The 23809-nt window shown below is 43.9% G+C and overlaps 1 protein-coding gene across 3 annotated transcripts in view; it reads right to left on the bottom strand.

Moving 5' to 3' along the window:
* LOC126335153 (uncharacterized) overlaps positions 1–23809 on the bottom strand; it is a 459220-nt gene that overhangs the window by 21712 nt on the left and 413699 nt on the right. For all 3 annotated transcript variants that reach the window (XM_049998126.1, XM_049998124.1, XM_049998125.1), the window contains 2 exons: positions 22019–22328; positions 4275–4531 (listed from right to left, as the gene is read on the bottom strand). In XM_049998126.1, coding sequence (XP_049854083.1) covers positions 4275–4531; positions 22019–22328 — 567 coding nt within the window. The remainder of the gene's footprint in view (positions 1–4274; positions 4532–22018; positions 22329–23809) is intronic.

The raw sequence follows: 23809 nt of genomic DNA, 5'->3' as shown, positions 1-23809 counted from the left end.
GAAGTACTATTAAATATTAATCGATCTTTTTCATACTTAGCATACCAAATTCTATGGATAACACAACCATACTGTTAAAATTTCAAATCAATAACTTCAGTAGTTTTGGGATATAAATTTTTACGTAGAACACATAATAACGGTACTGGCGTTGAGAAACAGAGGGAGGGACTGTAATGTATTCATCTATAGTATCAATTGAAACCACAACCAAGAGGACAGGTGTATATAATAATCTAATTTTCTGGAATTTTCTTTAGTTTCATTACCACATATTTCTGACGTAATTAAAAGTACTTTGAAACATTATTATTATTTCATTTTGGTTTGGTTGTGTCGGTGTTTTGGAGGGACTGAGAGAGTGAATGCAGGATATTCATAAAGCCAGGATGTGATATTTTATTAAAGCTATGTAAATGTCTGCATCAGAAAGTTGTTGTGTAACTGTGGAATTTGTGGCTTATGTCCGAGGGAACTTGATTTTGTAAAAGGCAGCCAGAAGGGGCGTTGAGTATTAAATTTACCAGTAATTTATTTTATGGAAAGGAATCGGATTCTGTTTTCATTGAATTTTATTTAGTTTCGGAATTATGAGGTTCCTATTCCAGATTACTTGTGGTAATCTGATTGGCTGACGTTAGAGTACCGCGGGTAGAGAAGTGCCCGAGGTTATATGATTGGCTGCTTAACATACTAGCCAGTAGGAATTCAGCATTTCCCGCGCGTTTGAGTAGGCCTTGCTGCCTCAGATCTGTGAGTCGAGATACTCGCTCGGGAGCCTTCTTCTGGTAAATACCTATGTTAAACCACGCTGATCAGATTTGTACAAAAAGGAAGAAATTCGCGCGTTTGATCGGTTGTCGTGACGATGACGAAAGCGACTACAGTAATGATTATTTTGTGAAAGTTTGAGCTCTGTGAGTGGGTTGTTATAGGAGATATTCGAGTGTGAACATTTCATATTGCACATAAATTCCGCGTGACGTGTTACGAGCAGATTACGAGACATTATGGCAAGCACTTCTTTACACGAATATGCTGAACGACTGAATGTGTTAGCTCGCAAGTGGTCATGGATCAGGGACTGTTTAGGACGTTCAGAATATCCAGTCGGACTAAATATCTTCTGGCTGTTTTGGGGTGTGAACTTGTAACGGAGACAGTCAGTGACATTGCGTAACTGATGTTGAGATATTAAATATGGACTTGATAGCCATTTTCCGAGTGTTAAAGATAATAAACCAACTTAAAGGAAATTTTAGACTTTTTCTTTCAAATGAGTCATGCAAATATCCGAAACGCTCGACAGTTTAGCTTTCAGTCACTGTCCATTGACTGGAGTTATGTGGCCTTCGTGTGGTAAGTATTTAGTTGAAGTTTGGTCAAAGCTGCTCTTGCAGTATCTACCAACGCAGAGTCAAGGATCAGACAACCTGAAACCTATCCAGGTTGCTGGACTGGTTGTTTAAAGGGTAATGAGAGACTAACCGGCTCCTCCGCACGCTGAGGAATAATATGTGGTCCGAGTAACTGATTTTTCACTACACCGCACCAAATGTTCGTTGCCAAATTGCGTTTATATCCTCTTACTAGAAATCTCATACGTCCACACGTGCATGTTATGACCGTTCACGCTACCCGCACGGGTAAAGATGCTCTCATCTGTAGACGATACCGGACGAACGAACAGTGGATCAGCAGCATGACGCTCGAGTAACCGCTGACAGAAATTCTGACGTCAGGTGTGAGCTCCTGTCTGCTGGTGAAAATGGCGGTACTGCTGTCTCCGTAGCAGGCACCTTACAATTGACTGAGGAACCGCTACAGTGACACTTATAAGGCGGAAACTTATGGTCGGATCTACATCTACTACTTCCATGATGTTCTCAACAACAATGATGTAATGCCTACCACAAATGATATTATGCAGCATAACTCGGAAATAAAGCAATTTCAGACAAAATGTTATTTAACGTTTTAGTCTTATTTTTATGTATGCACTACACTCACGACATGTGTACAGTTACTTTGGCTCGCATTCGGGAGGACGACGGTTCAATCCCGCGTCCGGCCATCCTGATTTAGGTTTTCCGTGATTTCCCTAAATCACTCCAGGCAAAAGCCGGGATGGTTCCTCTGAAAGAGCACGGCCAACTTCCTTCCCCATCCTTCCCTAATCCGATGAGACCGATGACCACGCTGTCTGGTCTCCTTCCCCAAACAACCAACCAACCAAGTAACTTTGGAGTTACCCTGTATTGTGCACGAACTGAATGATGGTGTCTTCATTGGTGAAGATACCAGACCTTTGTCAGACTGGTGATCACCACTGTCTGTGACACCAAAAGTCAAAGGCTTCTTTATTTTGTTTACATTCAGTCTGTGACTTGTATGGTGTTATACGCTAATGAGCCAAAACATTATGACGACCTGCTTAATAGCTTGTTTGGAACGAAATACATAACTGATTCTGCCTATCAGGGATTCGACGGTTTGTGGCAGGGTTTTGGAGGTATGTCTAAGCACAGGCCATGTAATTCACTTAAATTATCGGCTGCTGATCTGCGTACGCAGCGATGACACCCAATAGCAACCCAGATGGGATTTACATCAGGCGAATTTGGTTGCGGAGACATCAGCGGGAGTTCACTATAATACTCCGCAAACTACAGAAGCACGGTTCCCTGGTTCCGAGACACGGACAATTATACTGGTGAAAGATGAGATCGCCCTCGAGGAAGATATCAAGCATCAAGGGATGCAGGTGGTTCGCAGCAGTCGGTGTGTCTTCGATTACTATCACAGGTCCATTCAAGCGCTGGAGAATGTTTCCCTTAGCATAATTCTGCTCCCACCAGCCTAAGTCCGTGGTGCTTTCGAACCGCCGTTCACCTCGATGACGGCGTTTGTGGAGACGACCATCCACCTAATGTAGCAAAAATGTGATTCACCCGAGGAGCTGACACGTTTCCACTGATCGACAGTCGAATCCCAATGGTTCCGTCCCCACTGAAATCGTAATGGTCGACGTCGTTGGATCAACATGTGAACACGTAGGGGTGGTCTGCTGTGGAGTTCCATGTTCAAAAATGCACGATGAACGGTGTGCTCCAAAACGCTTGTGAGTGCACCAGCACTGCGCTCTTTCGGCAGACATGGCACAGATCACTGTATATCATACTTTACAGAGCAGACAAGCCTCCGAAGCCCATATTCTGTGAAGAGTCGTGGACTTCCAATCATTTAGCTCGTAGTGGTGGTTTCACTGTCCTACCTCTTTGCGTAGATGCTCACGACAGTAGCACGTGAGCATTCTGTCAGTTGCGCCGTTTTCGAGATATTCGTTCACAGGCTCCGCGTAATAATAGTCCACTCTCTGTCAAAGCCGCTTAACTCAAACGATTTCGCCATTTGCAGCCCATGTCTTCGCTGATTCCCAGTCCGTGTCTGATCGGTTTACGTTTTGTTACCGCATTACGTACCCGCAAGGTCATGAGGCAGCATACAACATCCCGGTGGGCTGCGATCATATCGTTTTGGTCTGTTGCGGCAGCTCTGCTCATTCACGGAGAATATTCTTCGCCCACAAAAGTACGGTAAGGCTGATCTGCGGTGTCAGTTCGCGAACTTCGTGTAAGCCGCTGTTCAGGGGTATCGGAATTCTAACTCTGCTGTTCCTGTACATATACTGCGTTATGGAATTTGTTGTTGACAATGTCGACTGCAACATTCATTCAATCAGTGAGCACTAGATGCGAAGACGGTACGCACTTGGATAACACCTTCAGAAGCACTGTACGGAAAGGTGTACGCTACTCAACAGGTCTCATTTCTACAGGCTTCCAGCAGAACTAACAGAACTGAGTGATAATCTCCAAGTATTCAAATCCAAGTGTCTTTGTGGCACACTCCTGCTGTTCTCTACAGGAATTCTTCGCAGTAGCTCAGAAATTTTTTTCTGTAATGCTATTTATTCGTATAATTTCTCACAATTTTGACTCATGTCATTAAGTTTTTAATTGTTTTCAAAATAAATATTCTTAACACCATTCTATAAGCTAAGTTATCTTTCATTCCATGAGGAAGCAGCATGGGGTCACATAGTCCCGAGGAAGCTACTAAATAAATAAAACAAGTATTGTCAGTACCTGGAATCAAAGTGACCATCTAATATAGGGTAATTACTAAAAAGAGAAATCCCTATGACACAAATGGGCTCGAACTGTTAGAACCGAAACCCCGCCGATATTCTCAAATTGACAGTGGTAGATTACCAGAAGCCCTGGCGTCGATGTCCAGGTCATCAATGACGTGCCGGTGGTGTAACAGCCTCGCGGCTCGCACGCCGCTGTCTGCGTCCAGCGCGACGTCTGCCGCCTGCAGCGCGGCGTCGACGTCTGCGTCCGCGTACGGCAAGATGGCGGAGCGCACGCGGGCCACCTCGGCGCCCTCATCGGCCCCGCCGTCTCCAGCGGCTCCAGACGCCTCCACCTCGTTGTCCACCTCGTTGTCTCGCACTGGCAGCCGTATCCTGGGCAGGAGACTTCGCATAATTTATGTTTGGCCTTTGGTGCACGTTGTGTCCGAGACGTTTCCGTGTCCATAGGTCGAAACAGTACATCGTGTGATCACAAGTACCCGGACACCCCTATGTAAAAGGTGGAAACGACCACTAAATGTAACGAGAGGCGGAACCGACACAATAAAACGAGGCAAGGATACAGTAGTCGAAATCAGTATAAGGGCAGGGTCCCTACGAAAGTTAAAAAGTAAAATATCTGAAGATTACATGCATAGAATTTATTATGAAAATACACTACTGGCCATTAAATTTGCTACACCGAGAAGAAATGCAGATTATAAATGGGTATTGGACAAATATATTATACTAGACCTGACATGTGATTACATTTTCAACGGAATTTGGGTGCATAGATCCTGAGAAATCAGTACCCAGAACACCACCATTGGCCGGAATAACGGCCTTGATACGCCTGCGCATTGAGTCAAACAGAGCCTGCAAGGCGTATACAGGTACAGCTGCCCATGCAGCTTCAGCAAGATACCACAGTTCATCAAGAGTACTGACTGGCGTATTGTGACGACGCAGTTGCTCGGCCACCATTGACCAGACGTTTTCAGTTGGTGAGAGATCTGGAGAATGTGCTGGTCATGACAGCAGTCGAATATTTTCTGTATCCAGAAAGGCCCGTACAGGACCTGCAACATGCGATCGTGCGTCGTCCTGCTCAAATGTAAGGTTTCACAGGGATCGAATGAAGGGTGGAGCTACGGGTCGTAACACATCTGAAATGTAACGTCCACTGCTCAAAGTGCCGTCAATGCGAACAAGAGGTGACCGAGACGTGTAACCAATGGCACCCCATACCATCATGCCGGGTGATACGCCAGTATGGCGATGACGAATACACGCTTCCAATGTGCGTTCACCGCGATGTCGCCAAACACGGATGCGACCATCATGATGCTGTAAACAGAACCTGGATTCATCCGAAAAAATGACGTTTTGCCATTTGTGCACCCAGGTTCGTCGTTGAGTACACCATCGCAGGCGCTCCTGTCTATGATGCAGCGTCACGGGTAACCGCAGCCGTGGTCTCCGAGCTGGTAGTCCAAATTGCTGCAAATGTCGTCGAACTGTTCGTGCAGATGGTTGTTGTCTTGCAAAGGTGTCCATCTGTTGACTCAGGGATCGAGACGTGGCTGCACGACCCGTTACAGCCATGCGGATAAGATGCCTGTCATCTCGACTGCTAGAGATACGTAGCCGTTGGGATCCAGCACGGCGTTCCGTATCACCCTCCTGAAACAACCCCATTCCATATTCTGGTAACACTCATGGATCTCGACCAACGCGAGCAGCAATGTCGCGATACGATAAACCGCAATCGCGCGATAGGCTACAGTCCGACCTTTATCAACGTCGCAAACGTGATGGTACGCATTTCTCATCCTTACACGAGGCATCACAACAACGTTTCACTAGTCAACGCCGATCAACTGCTGTTTGTGTATGAGAAATCGGTTGGAAACTTTCCTCATGTCAGGACGTTGTAGGTGTCGCCACCGGCGCCAACCTTGTGTAAATGCTCTAAAAAGCTAATCATTTGCATATCACAGCATCTTCTTCCTATCGGTTAAATTTCGCGTCTGTAGCACGTCATCTTGGTGGTGTAGCAATGGCCAGTAGTGTAGTAGATACAAGTAAGACAAATAATCGTGGCGGAATTACATATATATCTCATATCCTGTGAGGGGGGGGGGGGGAGGGTTGTGTAGAAGGAGACCATACAGCGAAGTCATCGATCTCATCAGATTACGGAAAGACGGGGAAGGAAGTCGGCCGTGCTCTTCCGAAGGAAACATCTCGGTATTTACCTGGAGAGATTTAGGGAAATCACGGAAAACCTCAATCAGGATGATAGGACACGAGATTGAACCGTCGCCCTTCCGAATGCGAGTCCAGTGTGCTAGACACTGCGCCACCTCGCTCGGTACGGAATTACATAGTTCGTTCATAATACGAGTAACAAAATAAGATGTTTGCGTTTCCTGGATGGAAATTGGTATAAGGGCACTCATTGTCGTATTGTGTTACTGCATTGTCAGTACTTTGTACGAACTCCGTTCTTCCTAATTATCTCAAAAATTCTCTTCGCTATTGATTTTGTTAGGGTTTGTGGTTCTTGCAATGAAATTGTCTCATACTCTTCTCGTATCGCTCTTTTCAGCTCACGCACGGCATGAAATTGAAGCCTTCCACTGCGATAAACACGCCTTGCAGGCACTCCTAGAAGCTTTTCTGTGGGGCTCAAATCCGGGCTACGTGCAGGCCAGGGCAATACATTGATATCTCTATCTTCAAACCAGGTTTTGGTTGTAGCAAAAACATGCACAGACGCATTATCTTCTTGAAATATGGGACTTTCGTTCCCTTGATCCTCATACATGCTTATCAGTTCTGTCTCTAGCAACTTCGTGTACATTTTATAATGCATTCTAGTCGTCAGCCAAGCAACGCTTAATTTGTCTTTATCGCACAAGTCTGCCGATATCACAAAACTTCGACCCCCAAAATTTCTGTTCATTCTTGCCTGCTGCTCTGTTCTCATATCACGTCAATAATACCGAAATCAATCCAGAGCACTTAAACGTCTCCTCATCACTGAAGAGCTCTTTATCCTATTGGGAAGTCAATGACATACGTTTTTCAGCAAACGCCAATCTATCTTGTTTATGTTTGGGTGATAGAGCTGGTTTCTGCATTCGTTTCTCGAATGCAAGGTGTTAGTCATCTGACAGAATCTGTCGTACACATCTGGCAGTTACAACTCCAAACTAGCAACAAGCTGAGAAGAATAAAGGTTTGTAACAATTGCTTTGCACAAAATTAACCATTTGGGCTCCTCAGATAATTTTCTACTTTGCAAATATTTTCTGTCCTGTCCATATCACGCTCCCAAATGTAACGAAATTATGTCACTGTAAATGAACGTTTCAACTTCTTGCCGATTTCATTATCAGACTGTCCCACATTTCTCTTCAAATCGATTTTTGTTTTTTCAGCGCATTATAACCGTTTTCCCTGTGGCCTTGTCGCAGACGTGGTTTATGTACATAACACACCTTGTCACTAATAATGTATGTTCCCTACCTGCAGTAAAACCACGTAAATAAACACGAAAACCCTACAGAACCGACTGGCTTTATACCGAATTCCACCCTCTACTACAGGAATCGTTGAAGTCTTGTTACACACTGTACTACTGACATCAAATGCGATACCATTTGACTGCGTTTGTCGATATACTGATTCTCATACTATCACAAGTAAACTATGCACGATTATTCCAACCGAATATATTAATTTTCCTACGATTTTTCATACCTTCATACTGATTTCCACTACTGTATTGTGTTCTCAGTAGAGAATACTAATAGCAGGATAGATCGGTTAGGAGAACTTAATGGCTTCGAACGTGGGCTAGTCATTGACTATAATCTGTGAAACTAATCCATCAGGGACATTTCAACCATCCTTAAGCTTCCAATGTCCACTGTTGGTGAAGTGATTGGGAAGTGGAAACGCGAAGAAACCACCGCAGTTAAACCGAGACCAAGGAGGCCTCATATACTGACAGTCACGGACCGTCGAATATTGCCGAGAGTGGTTGTCAAAAATCGCGTGTAAATCATTGGACACAGTCGCTTGTGACTTCCAAAGTGGTGCCAGTTGTCCACCTAACACAGTGACTGTGCGTAGGGACTTAAGAAGAATGACGTACAACGGTCGAGCAGCTCTTCATAAGTGAGTGAAGGCTTTCTCGGCGAAATCATATATGAAGTCTTCATGGGTTGTCAGTGGAGTAGCGTCATCGTCTCGTAGCAACGTTTCGATGGAATGCGTCTACATCATCTTCAGGCGAAGTGTCGGGATATCGTCGGTCGCGGGCTGTTGTCTCTGCTGTACCGCTCTCCGCTTCCCACCGCTGGCCAATCACGCGCCATTTACGACCAGGTCCACAAAGACAGAGGAAGCTCTATGGAACCCCACACGCACTCCATCCCCTCGGATCAATTGTTAGGCGTTATGGACCAGACCACGAACCTCGTCATGGAAATGATGAAGGAATTCAGGGAGGCCCAGAAGCAGAACACTCAGTTCCTCGTTGCCCTTCAGGCAACAGTCCAGCAGTCGCTCCCCTCTGCGACTTCCTCAATAGTCACAAAACCCCATCATGGATAGACGACCAAATATCTAAGGCCTGACAATGTGCGTCTTTAATGCAGACGGCATTGTTAATCAAGAGGTCGAGTTCAGAGAACTCATGAACGAGTTCTCCATCCACATATGCATGATGGGAATAAAAGCGACAGTTCCCAACTACGTTAGCTACCGTAAAGACAGGCCAAACCAAGGCGGAGGACTGGCCGTATACATAAACAGAGGGATCCCCCACCACCAGGTATTCATACCAGCTATCAACAAAATCGAAGCAGTGGCCTTGGAAGTAACCACAGCCACCAGACCCCTAACAATCGTTGCAATCTACCGACACCCACAAGACGAGATAGACGAGGGAGACACAGCTGCTCTAGGGCAAATTGAAAGCAAACTCATAATAGTGGGCGACTTCAGTGCCAAACACCCCGATTGGAACTCTAGAGTAACCTCCAGAGCAGGCGCCAAACTGCAACGACTAGCGCGACTACCACTTCGAAACATGGGGTCCGGTCGAGCCCACACATTTCTCAAAAAATGGGCCCCACGTGTTAGACATAGCCCGCACTAGGAGTATCGCGGGGTTTGTGGCCGCAAGGAGAATCAACAGAATGTCCTCCTATCACAACCCAGTGATTCTAGAGGTCGATGTGGGTGAATGGGTAGCATTCCCATGGTACCAGACGTCCTAAAACGGTGCAGACTGGGAGCGATACCGAGAAACTGTCGCCTCTGATATCGCTCGCGCTCCGCCACCTACTGCCGAAACAGTAGAACAAGACCTAAGAGGAACCCTCTTGCAGGCAGCGGAAGATGCCACTCTCCCACAAAGGGATGGCCTGCCCCCAACTCCTGGAACATCTACTAGCCCAAATCCGTCACAAGAACAGAGTGGCAAAAGAGTGGAAGATCACCAGAAACCAGGCCACCAGGAGGCTGCTAAACCGTCCACAGAGAGAGCTGAAGGTAGCGCTCAGTGAGCACCGAAACCAGCATTGGCAAAACCGCCTCACATCCCTCAAAGTAGACGATCACACACTATGGCAAGCAACCAAACAATTTACCAAAAGACGCGCTAGGCTGCCGCCTCTGCATGGCGAGAGGTGTCTGGCCTACAGCCATGCTGATAATGCCAACGCCCTCGCCGACGCTTTCGAGAAGCAGTTTCAAGGGGCTGAACCCCAGGATGACGAGCATGAAGAGGCAATCCGTCGTCAACTGGCTGTCTTCCTCAACGCTGAGGAAGACCCAGAGGACGAACCCCCACTTTTCGCCCCCGAAGACGAGGCAAAAGGAATTAGGTCCCTCCCTACAAAAAAGGCGCCAGGGCACGACAGTGTCACTAGCCAGCTAGTTAAAAACCAGCCGCCCTCGGACACCTCGCGAACGTCTTCAAAGAGATTACTCGTATCTGCGAGTTCCCAGCATACTGAAAACACGCGGAAGTGATCGCGATATACAAACCAGGGAAAGACACTTTATTCCCGCAGCACTACAGGCCGATTAGCCTCTTGACAACTCTCAACAAGATCTATGAGCGCCTCCTGCTTATTCCCATACGAGACCACATCAACAACGAGCGACTTTTGCCAGATTTCCACTTCGGGTTCCCACAGAAACACTCCGAGCCACAACAGATCATCAGACTAGTGGAAGCAGCCACAGAAGGCTTCAACCACAGAGGCTACTGCGGGATAGTGCTACTTGATGTAGCCAAAGCAATCGACTAATTATGGCATAAAGGGCTACTGTACAAGTTATACACACAAGGGTTCCCTGGGAGCATAGGTTAATCCGAAGCTAGCTCACAAGTAGAATCTTCTCTGTCAAGGTAGAAACAGCCACCTCCACCAAATGGCGTATTCGTGCTGGGGTGCCACAGGGATCAGTCCTGGGGCCCGTTTTGTGCAGTCTGTACAGTGCGGACACTTAATGCCCCCCCCCCCTCCCCCTGGTGCACACCGCACAGTACGCTGACGATACCGCCTTTTACACTGGTAATGCGAATAAGCACCTGGTCATTCGTAGGCTACAAAGGGTTTTAGATAACACAGAAACCAGGGCCCGTCACTGGGGCGTCACCATCAATCCTGAAAAGACACAGGGTATGTTGATCACCCGGGAGACACGGACCCCTCAACGCTCCCCCCCCCCCCCCCCCCCTTTCACCAGCATCTACATGGATCCCGACTCCCCTGGCACAGATCCGCCAAGTATGTCGGCATTACCTTAGACTCGAGACTAACGTGGAAACCCCATATAGACGAGATCCACAGGAAGGTCTGCGCCAGAATGTCCACCCTGTACCCAATCCTCAACACAACCAGCTCCCTTCCCTGCTCTGTAGGCCTAAACGTCTATCAGGCCCTCATATGGCCAGTAATGGAGTATGCGTGCCTGTCTGGGGATACGCGGCAAAGCAGCACCTGGAAAAACCCCAGAGGCTGCAGAACCGCACCCTCAGGAGGGCACTGCACCTACCCATGAGATTACCCACTGACGGTCTGCACGCCGCTGCTTAAATCTATGAGAGTTCTTCAAGACCTCGAAATAAGCTTATTCAATCCCTAGGTCGGTGTGACATGTCCCGCGAAAAGTACAAACGCCCCATGACGATCTTCGACGACTAAGTCGAATAGAAAATCCCAAAAATCCCCAAATCCTAACCCCAATCCTTAATCCATAAAAAAACCTAACATCTCGCCAACCTCAGACAAGTACTAGACACCACCAGAACACCAACACAACACACAGATAGCCAAAACAGTCAATCATAAACTCAAAACGAACCCAGTCGAGTAGAAGCCAACAGGCTACACACTCCTCAAAACACTTCCCCAAGAAGGGGAAAGTTTAGAGGTGAGAGAGAGATATCCCGACACTTCGACTGAAGATGATGGAGACGCATTCCATCGAAACGTTGCTACTAGACGACGACGCTACTCGGCTCACAACCCGTGAAGACTTCAAATAAGCTTTTCAAAGGTCTGCAGTCAATGCTGAGTGACGCTTGATGTGGTTTAAAGAGCGACACCACTGGAGAGTGGATTACTGGAAACAAGTGTTTTGTTGTGGCGAATCACGTTACACATTGTGGAAATCCGATGGAAGTGTTTGGGGTTGGTGGATACCAGGAGGAAGTTACCTGGCATCATGCGTAGAGCCAACAGAGTGTAGTACATAGGAGGTGATCTTACGATATGAGAATTTTTTGTGGTTACGATGTAGTCTCTTTGTTGCAGCTAAGAAACGGTAAATGCGGAAGAGTATGAACACTTTATTCACCATTGTGTACTTCGTACAGTAGAAGAGTTCAGAGAGTATCATTGCATGTTTCAGCATGACAGTGCACTGTGTCACCAAGCAGCATCCGTGAGGCAACAGTTTGTGGGCAATAACATCCCTGAAATGGACTGGCTTGCCCAGGTTCGCGACCTCAGCCCAGTGGAACACGTCTGGAATGAGTTAGAAACTGTCCTTTTTTCCAGACACTAGAGTGCTACACCAGTACCTTTTCTGGTTTCCGCACTTGAGGAAGAATGGGCTACGATTCCTCCCAAGCAGAGTTCAAGCCGTCATGAAGGCGAAGGGTGGACATATACCATATTAATGTCCACTAACAGGTGTCCATGTACTTTTGATCAGATAATGAATGTTGTGTACCGGAGAACTTACATTTAAAAATTGCGTATTCAATGGCTGTACGTGTCCTCTACTGTGTGTTACCCACAATGTTCTCCTTAACATTTTGGGACCGTCTCAGAAGTCAGACTCCATCAACGTTTTTACGCAATTCGTTGCTAGTTATGTACCAACGTCGAGCCGCATGGTATAATGACTTGTCAGGCGCGGTAATATCCAGGTTTTATGTTGACCATTTCAATGAGCTACAAATATTGCTGAGTCACATGTGCTGGACCTCCTTCCTGCATGATCCACAACTGCTTTGTCTTCGGGGACAGGTTTTGAACACGTTTACAACATATGCAAATCGCAGTTTACACTCGAGGAGTGTAAACTGCGACTCTTTAGTGAAACACAGGATCTGAAGAGTGCACCACCAAATCACGACAGCCAACTCACGCTTCACGTCCTTGTCACGTAAGTATTAATTCGAAAACATAGGTCTAAATCGTTTCATTTTCATATCATTTGTAATCTGGTCATGCATTGTTAACTGTGTTACTTGAAATTCAGCTGCTCTCTTACGAATGGATTTCTTCGGAAGTGGCTCACTTCTTAAGTCTGTTAAGCTTTGAACTGAGTGAAAGGAAAACAAGTTATTCCTATTCAAGCGGGGTTGCTTTACGAGACCTAATGTTACCGAAGCGGTATCCACATGTACTCACTACTTCTGTCAATGTTTTCCATCCCTAGCTACAAACTCCACAGTTTTCTGGGAAAGTTGACACTGCCCCATAGCCATTTGGCTTTCGGAGTCAGTGTATGTTGGTGAAAAAACCTCTGTTCTACGTATCTGAACGCTCACTCCCTAGTTATCCCTACTCATCGATATGCTATATAATTCTATTGATTTTGCCGTTCTTTTCATTAATCCGAGACCGATTGTAAGCTCTCGTCATGAATCTAACGGATGGCTTCGGTTCCTAATTTGTGAAGTACAAACCTAAATTTTTACCTTATAAAATTTGGGTCTGATGTAACATGACACATACTTTTGGCTACAGCACAACATCGATAGAAATTCTGTAACTAAATGCAGTGTGAAGATAATTAATAGACAGTATGCTCTTTGATATATTACCATAAGCTCTTTTTGGCTTCATTGCGTTCATCAGAACATGGCCTGACGTTGTAAACGGATATATGTCAACTTCAAGAAAACTGTTACTGCTGTACGTAATTGCTGGATGTAATATTTTTTCAGTAACATTTTAAAGCTGTTTGTGATTTGAACTTGCACTTAAACTATAATACGTTTTTTATTATTTTTGACAATCGTAGAAATTCAAGTTTGACAGCTACTTGTTTACTCAAAGATACAGAGTGTCCCAATTAAAACTCCCCGATTTCAAGGACCCAGGAGAGAAAAACCACGGTACACACTGCAACGAAAAATGCACGACATTGCAGATCATCTCAAAGAATTTATATTCCTGCGTCAGAAGTGCCAAGTATCGTCGCCAGAGTGCAGCATGGTCGCATGAAGTGAAAACTGGTGACTCCACAGCAGCGCACGCAAGCAGTAGTGTGGTTTGCAGAAACAATATCACCAATTACTGTGCAAAGAAATTATCGCCGAGTGTATGAATGTGATCCACCTGATATGAAAATAATTGAGGAATGGTATAGGAAGTTTCTGGCAACAGGAAGTGCTCTGAAACATACTGGCGGTGCACGTTATGGAGTTTCAGAAGAGACAGTGGAGGACATCACACAAATGTTTCTCAGAAGCCCAGCTAAGTCAATTCGTCAAGCATCTAGGCAACCTGATGTACCTCGATCAACATTGCATCATGTAGTTCACCAGCGTCTTTGTATGTGTGCTTACAAAGTGCAAATTCTGCAACATCTGACGCTGAACGACAAACCATGCCGACAACAATTTGCTGCAGCGTATTGATATGGACGCCAGCTTCCTGGAAAGATGTTTCTTCTCAGATGAGCCAACCTTTCATCTATCAGGAAGGGTTAACAGGCATAATGTTGGGATTTGGGGTTCACAAAATCCGCACGTTGACATTGAACATGTTTGTAATAGCCCTGATCTAAACATCGGGTGTGGGCTAATGCACGACAGGATTGTTAGACCGTTCTCCTTTATGGAACAAACAGTGAATGGGCCAGTATATCTGGACATGTTGCAGCAGTTTGTGTACCCTCAGATACAAGACTTGAGAACCAACATCATTTTTCAACAAGATGGAGCTCCGCCACATTGGTCAATGCCTGTTCGCAAGTTCCTGGATAGGAAATTTCCCAGTCGTTGGATCAGATGCACAGGGCCCATTGTCTGGCCACCATGTTCACCCGACATTACACCACTTGATCTCTTCACGTGGGGATTCGTGAAGAACCTCGTGTATGCGACCAAAGTGGACGATATCCCTACATTGCGACATCGTGTCACTAATGCGATTGCAACAGTAACAGAGGAAATGTTACAAAGAACGTGGCAAGAAATTAAATATAGACTCGATAGTCTTCGTGCTACAAATGGTACACATACATAGGTATACTGATGAGAAATAAATAAATTCTTTGAGGTGCTCTACAATGCGGTGCGTTTTTCATTGTCGTATCTACTGTGGTTTCTTCCTGGGTCTTTGAAATTAGGGAGGTTTGTTTGCGACACCCTGTATTATTCAAATTTACTATAACATCTCTCGTTGTGCAATTCAAGTTATCGCTTTTTTTTTGTTTTTTTAAATTATGACTAACAGTACGATGTTTACTGGAAATCAGAACCACCTCTTATTCATGCTGATATAACAGGTTTTATGGAGGACATCGTAAAATACAGAGACCGAAAGGCCATTTACAGCCTGCACAGAAACCAGGGAGAAGAAACAAAAACATTTTCGCCAATGACATTGTAATTCAGTTAGAGACAGCCAAGGGCTTGGAAGAGCAGTTGAATGGAATGGACAGCGTCTTGAAAGGAGTGTATAAAACCAACATCAACAAAAGCAAAACAGGGATAATGGAATGTAGTCGCGTTAAACAGGTGACGCTAAGGGAATTAGATTAGGAAACGAGAAGTAGTAGATGAGTTTTGCTATTTGGGGACCAAAATGACTGATAGATATAAAATGTAGACTGGAAATGGCAAGAAAAGCGTTATTGAAGAAGAGAAATTTTGTTTACATCGAATATTGATTGAAGTGTTAGGAAGTATTTCCTGAAGGTATTTGTCTGGAGTGTAGCGGAGTGTAGGGAACTGAAGCATGGACGATAAAGAGTTTAGATAAAAAGAGAACAGAAGATTTTGAAATTTGGTGCTATAGAAGAATGTTGAAGATTACACAGGCAACTGAGGTACTGAATAAACTTAGGGAGACATCAAATTTGTGGCACAACTTGACCAAAAGAAGGGATTGGTTGATAGAAGACATTCTGAGACATTAAGGCATCACCAGTTTAGTATCGGAGGGGAAGTGCGGGAGGTAAAAATAGTAGACGGAGGCCAAGAGATGAATAGAGTAAGCAAACTGAGAAGAATTTCAGTTTCAATAGTTTGTCGGAAATGAAGAGGCTTGCACATGATAGAGTATCATGGAGAGCTGCATCAAACCCATCTTCAGACTCAAGAACGCCGCAACAGCATGGATGATTGCTTCTATTAACTAATCCCGGCAAACCTGATAGGAGAGAAAGGATCATCTGAAAATATCGCATTTGTTTAGAAAACCGTTTTGAATTTCAGTAGAAGCAAGAGCACAAAATATATCGATTCCGGTAACAAATTTTACTGAAAATAAAGTCACATCGATAATTCTCGTAACACCTACCCTAGACGAAATCGGATATTAGTTTCGTAATCCTCCGATCAAATGAAACCATCAGATAAGATGACAGTTACATTCTGTTTAATTCATATTTTAGTAAGTTTCTGCTAATTTTATTTTTATGTATTTCTAGCCGTTCCACATCTCTTTCAACATGGTTCAATGAACACAAAGCGATGAGTTGCACACGAAAAGAACTGGAAATCTCTGAGCGATTCCAAAAGTCATTTAGGTGGACTGTATCATCCATATAGGCCTTCAGCAGAACTTAAAATTATATGTAACTTAATTTGTTTTTTAAGGTAGGTCGTACTTTTCGCTTAAGGCTTGTTTGATGCAATGCGACTAACAAGCCACCAGAGAAAGATGAATGAAAAATATAGCACATTCATGAACAATGTCAGTATCATGTTTAAAAATCGTTTTCCTCTAAAAGTTACTCAAATTAATCAGAAGTCTATAATAAAACCATGGATTACACAAGGAATAAAGATTTCCTGTAAGACAAAAAGGAAAATGTATCTGTCGACCAAGAATAGCTCCAATGCTGATGATTTAGCTAAATACAAAGAATACTGTAGAATATTGAAAAAAGTAATTCAGACATCTAAACAAATGCACTACTAGAAGAAGATAGCAATGTCAGGGAACAAAATAAAAACAATACGGGATATAGTGAAAGAGGAGAATGGTAGAACCAGAAAGGAACAGGAGCAAATAGCACATTAGTAACCGATGGGCATAGTGTGACAAATCTATTTAACAAGTACTTTATATCCGTTACTGATAGGATGGGACTGTCAGGATCAGTAAATAATGCCCTTAAATATCTGAAATTAGCCTTTACAAATAGATTCAGGTACATGAATATGTCACTAACTTCACCAAAAGAAATAACTTCTATAATAAAATCTTTAAAAACAAAGCGTTCTTGTGGTTACAATGAAATATCACCAAAGTTAATTAAGGCATGTTCTTGGGAGTTTAGTACAATTCTAAGTTACCTGTGCAACCAGTCAATTATAACTGGGACATTTCCTGAATGGCTAAAATATGCAGATGTTAAGCCTCTATTCAAGTAAGGGGATAAAGAGATACCATCAGACTACAGACCGATTTCATTTTTGCCAGCATTCTCAAAAATTTTAGAAAAAGTAATGTACAGGCAGCTTCTCAACCATCTGACCACAAATATCATATTATCAAGAACACAGTTTGGATTTCTGAAGAGTTCTGATATCGAGAAGGCTATTTACACCTACAGTGAAAATGTACTTAATTCATTAAATAACAAGTTACAAGAAGCAGGTATTTTCTGTGATTTGTCAAAGGCATTCGATTGTGTAAACCACAACATCATTTTAAATAAATTAGAATTGTATGGTATCACGGGCAGTGCTGCAAAATGGTTCAAGTCATACCTCACTTACAGGAAACAAAGGGTGTCAGTGCAAGGGACTAGTGAATTAAGTCATCAGTCATCGTAAGAATGGGAAGAAATTACATGTGGTGTCCCACAAGGATCCCTCTTAGGGCCATTGCTTTTTGCTGTGTATATTAATGATCTCTCATCAGTTACACTGCCAGAAGCAGAGTTCACTTTGTTTGCAGATGACACAAGTATTGCTATAAATAGTATGTCGATTGTAGTTCTAGAAAGATCTGCTAGTGATATTTTCATGGATATTAATAAATGGTTTAAAGCCAACTCACTGACATCAAACTTCGAAAATACTCACTATATGCAATTCAGAACCTGTAAGAGGTTTCCACCCAGTATATGCATAAGATATGCAGAAGAGGTTGACAGTCTTAAATTCCTGGGATTACAACTTGATAATAAATTCAGTTGGGAGGAGCACACCACAGAACTACAGAAACGCCTTAACAAATCTGTATTTGCAATTCGAGTGTCAGCAGATATAGGCGACATAAAAATGAAGAAGCTTGCATACTTTGCCTACTTTCATTCCATAATGTCATATGGTATAATATTTTGGGGTAACTCTTCAAGTCAAACAAAAGTTTTCAGAATCCAAAAGCGTGTAATACGTATTATTTGTGGAGTAAATTTGTGGACGTCCTGTAGAAACCTCTTCAAAGACCTGGGTATACTACCTACTGCCTCTCAGTATATTTACTCCTTAGTTAAATTTGTCCTAAATAATATATCTATTTTTCCAACAAACAGCTCAGTTCATACATAAAATACCAGGAACAAAAATGATCTGCACAAGGACTTAAAAGCACTTACTTTAGTTCAAAAAGGGGTCCACTACTCAGGAACACTCATCTTCAATAATTTGCCAGGAAACATTAAAAATTTAGTTATAAATAAAGATCAGTTTAAAAGGAGACTGAAAGACTTACTAGTGGCCAACTCCTTCTACTCCATTGACGAATCTTTTAATAGAAACAAATGATGCATTGCATATATTCATACTATTAGTATTGTTATTTCAGCTTTAAAAAAATTGACATGTTTCCACATCCACGAGGATCTCCTCAGCACGGATCTATGGAACGAAAGACTAATCTAATCTAATCTAATCAAAGCACCATTAGCCGAGGGTAGACAGTTGTCAGAGTCTTGGCTCAGTATCGACAGGTGTAGCAAGCGACATTCTATTTTCAAGATGACGCTGTTTTTTTTTTTACTAGTGTGAAGGTGGCAACACTGATGCAGCAAAATAATTCAGTGCGTCTCACTTGTACTGTAATTTATGTCTCGAGACGAAATAAACAAATGTAGCCCCAAATTTTCAAGTATCTTCTTTCGTTTGGAGTAATTAAGGACCTAAACAAGACAACTATTTATTTCTCTTTTGCTTCATCCTTCTGCAAGACTATTTCACTTCCTCTGAACGAGCTGTTTTCCTTTCATCCGCCCAACTGACTCGACCTGTTTCTTTTATCTTCCTTTGAATTTCTTGACTTCTAGGACGAATGCGTCTCTGTTGACTTCTACATTTATGTCTTACCACATTACCCATCTGCTCTGGTTTCCTGTTATAGAGGAATGTTTGGATCTTCTGTGTTTATATTTCTTCCTTCATTCCGTCTAGATGTCCCTTTTCCCGAATCTCATCAGTTCGTGGCTGAATGAGTATATTTCCTTATTTTGTCTCAAAACCCAGCTGTCATCTTTGTTCCTCAGTTTTTTGGCAAGGTTGTTGTTTCTTTCTTTTCTATATCTTCACATTATAAAAAATGTAATAATAAAATGCAGCGCGATCCTGAAAATACGCACATCTATAGCTGTCAAAGCGTCTGCTTGGTACACCCGTCGATATCGTGCCAAGCCTCTCACAACTGCCTACCCTCAGCTCAATCTGCTTATCTTTCTCAGGTGGCTTGTTATTCCCCTTAAGTGAGAAGTATAGCTTATCTTACGAATCAGGTTAAGTTACATATCATTTTAAGTTATGTTGAAGGTGTGTTAGATGGATGATATGGTCAATCTAAATGACTTTTGGAGTGACTGAGATTTTCAGATCTGTTCGCATGCAAATCACGGTTAAATGTTGATTGAGCCATGTTGAAAGAGACGTGGAAGGCTAAAAACAGATAAAAATATAAATTAAAAATTTAAATTAAACGGAACGTAATTGTTATGTGTATCAAACGGTTCCCTTTGATAGGAGAATTACGAAACTGATGTCTTGTAATGTCATTTTGCATAGAGATAAAAGTGGAATTGTGGTTTTACAGCCGTATTACAATGCCTGAATTTAACATCTTTAGGAAAACGTTTTTTATTGTATAGATTTCTCACTTTTATGCATGCTCTTTAGATTTTTTCATTTCTGGTTTTAGCTGCTTCTTCTTCAGCTTTTATAGTTACCCGCCGGCCGCGGTGGTCTAGCGATTCTAGGCGCTCAGTCCGGAACCGTGCGACTGCTACGGTCGCAGGTTCGAAATCTGCCTCGGGCATGGATGTGTGCGATGTCCTTAGGTTAGTTAGGTTTAAGTAGTTCTAAGTTCTAGGGGAATGATGACCACAGCAGTTAAGACCCATAGTGCTCAGAGCCATTTTTATTATAGTTAAATCTCCTCCCATAAATTTAAACGTGCCTGTTTTCCTGATGTTGCCACACTTAGTTTTCAGTATATTTCATAAGTTACTTTCACTGGTCACGTTTCTGCTTTTTTTACTTGTAGCCCTGCGTTATTAGCTATCTGCATCAGTAGTTCTAGTCTTTTTTTGGCATTCTGCGAGGTTCCATTTATAATTAGGAGATCGTCTGCAATATTGGATAACAAATGGCAACGACGTGATTTTACTCACAGAAGTTGCGGGTTTCGGATTGTGCGTTATTACACTACTGGCCATTAAAATTGCTACACCACGAAGATGACGTGCTACAGACGTGAAATTTAACCGACAGGAAGAAGATGCTGTGATATGCAAATGATAAGCTTTTCACACCATTCACACAAGGTTGGCGCCGGTGGCGACACCTGAAACGTGCTGACATGAGGAAAGTTTCCAACCGATTTCTCATACACAAACAGCAGTTGACCGGTATTGCGTGGTGAAACGTTATTGTGATGCATCGTGTAAGAAGGAGAAATGCGTACCATCACGTTTCCGACTTTGATAAAAATCTTATTGTAGTCCATCGCGATAGCGGTTAATCGTATCGCGACATTGCTGCTCGCGTTGGTCGAGATCCGATGACTGTTAGCACAATATGGAATCGGTGGGTTCAGTAGGGTAATACCGAACGCCGTGCTGGATCCCAATGGCCTCGTTTCACTAGCAGTCGAGATGACAGGCATCTTATCAGCATGGCAGTAACGGATCGTGCAGCCACGTCTTGTTCCATGTGTCAACAGATGGGGACGTTTGCTAGACAACAACCATCTGCACGAACAATTCGACGACGTTTGAAGCAGTATGGACTATCAGCTCGGAGACCATGGCTGCGGTTACCCTTGACGCTGCATCACAGACAGGAGCGCCTGCGATGTTATACGAACCTGGGGGCACGAATCGCAAAACATCATTTTTTCGGATGAATCCAGTTTCTGTTTACAGCACCATGATGGTCGCATCCGTGTTTGGCGACATCGCGGTGAACACATATTGGAAGCGTGTATTCGTCATCGCCATACTGGCGTATCACACGGCGTGATGGTATGGACTGCCATTGGTTACACGTCTCGGTCACCTCTTGTTCGCATTGACGGCACTTTGAACAGTGGACGTTACGTTTCAGGTGTGTTACGACCCGTCGCTCTACCCTTCATTTGATGCCTGCGAAACCCTACATTTCAGCAGGGTAATGCACGACCGCATGTTGCAGATCCTCTACAGGCCTTTCTGGATACAGAAAATGTTCGACTGCTGCCCTGGCCAGCACATTCTCTCACCAACTGAAAACGTCTGGTCAATGGTGGCTGAGCCACTGGCTCGTCACAATATGACTACTCTTGATGAACTGTGGTAACGTGTTGAAGCTGCAAGGAAAGCTGTACCTGTACACGCCATCCAAGCTCTGTTTGACTCAATGCCCAGGGGTATCAAGGCCGTTATTATGGCCAGAGGTCGTCGTTCTGGGTACTGACTTCTCATGATCTATGCACCCAAATTGCGTGAAAATGTAATCACACGTCAGTTCTAGTATAATATATTTGTCCAATGAATACCCGTTTATCATCCGAATTTCTTCTTGGTGTAGCAATTTTAATGGCCAGTAGTGTATTAGGTGCTCGTATTAATGCCATTTCAAATGAACACAGGTTGATGTCGAGGTGTTCAAGGCCCCAGCAAGTGGCCAGTGGTAAGGAGTGGAGGACGCACCCTGCCCTGACGGTGAGCGTGTCCGGCTGGAAGGAGCAGATGACGAGGAAGCGGCGCGTCGAGTGCGTCAGTATGGCGGCGCTCTCCTGCACGGTGACGTAGGTGGTGACGGCGGTGGCGTTGCGCGCGCCGCCGCACGCCGCGTGGTCGACGCGCAGCACGTAGACGGCGCGCGCGCTGCGGGCGTCGCCGTCCAGCGAGCAGCGAGACCCGGCGGCGCCCTCCGCCGCGACGCGGCCGCCGAAGTGCGGGCCCGTCACCACCTCCACCTCGCTCGCCTCGGGCAGGCACAGGGTCGCGCGCGCTGAGACTGCGCCGCAAACGCCCCGCGTTTTGTTGACAAAATATTATCAAATCGCTTCTTAAAAAAAAAAAAAAGAACACTGGTCACTTTGGAACGATTTAAATGATGTGGAACTGGTGCTACACTCTCAATCACTGACGTACATAATGGAATTCGTAACGATTTAGGGCGTGCATCGGATATTACAATACTGTGCTAGGCGGTGTATTGGATACTACAATACTGTTTCGCACTGTGACATCTAGACGAATAATACCCATAATACACTTCGGATTACTATGCTTCACGAAATTTATGATGTTTAATTTATATTCTTGAGTGACCCTCAACCACTGACGTCCATCACGTCGTAACGAATTAGGCCGTGTATCGAATATTACAGTACTGTGTCAGACCTTGTGTAATGCATATGTGCATTCCCTTCACGTGCTTAAGCCAAGTATAATGCATATTTATGCGGTCCGGAATGCTCAGTAGCGGCCAAGCTACATGTACATTTAACAATTAAGCGTCAGCAAGAGCGTTAATTTTTTAGTGTTGAAATCATAGGAGGTAGTGTTGTGCAACCTTAGTAGGGACAGGATACGACTATTAGGGAGTATGATCTTACAATCTGAAACAGTGTTCAGAGACAAATTCCCTTCACAATGTCCGCAAACGTGACGTCAGACCTGCCTAGCAACAGCGATCTAGCGATCTGAAAGGACATTGGCTGAAAGTTTGGATATATATATATATATATATAGGGTGATTCAAAAATGCATGTAAATATTTTAAGGGTGTATTTGTGAGGTAAATATAAGACAAAAATGTTCTATACAATTTTTGCTATACTTGGCTTATTACAGAGTTATGAACAAAACATGATAATACATTCAATACAACGTAAAGTATTTACTTCCCAGAGTTCACAGTTTAATTACAGTGCATTTGGACTAAAAACGCAAACTGGTAAATAAACGTGACGTAACAAACTGAAACAATTCCTCGCGAATACTGTATTACTTTAGTTCCTGTTGATTGAACTAAATCAATGCAAAATAACTAAGGAAAATACGTGAAGAATTTACAGAGTGTACTGTACTGTATTTTCACAAATCTTAATGCAATGCATGTTCAAAATGCTGTCCCTGAACTTGCAGACAGACCCGTGCTCGTCGCCGCAATGATCTCTGCACATTACACAGTCCGTTCAACTCTCCACGAATAATTTCACAACCACCTTCAATTCTTTGTTGTAGCACTTCTTTGTTCGGTACTGCAGAAGAATACACCAATGTCTTTAGTCGGCCCCATAAATAAAAGTCTAAAGGGTTCAGGTCAGGTGATCTGGCTGGCCAAGCAATTGGTCCTCCGCGACCTATCCATCGATGTGGATACGCATCATTGAGGTACGCCCTTACGTTGCGGCTGCAATGGGCAGGAGCACCATCGTGCATAAACCACAAGGTGGCTCGTGTTGCAAGAGGGACATCCTGTAACAATCC

Source organism: Schistocerca gregaria, chromosome 2 (genome assembly GCF_023897955.1).
Source record: "Schistocerca gregaria isolate iqSchGreg1 chromosome 2, iqSchGreg1.2, whole genome shotgun sequence".
Lineage (NCBI taxonomy): Eukaryota > Metazoa > Arthropoda > Insecta > Orthoptera > Acrididae > Schistocerca > Schistocerca gregaria.
This window is presented reverse-complemented; position numbering and strand designations above follow the sequence as displayed.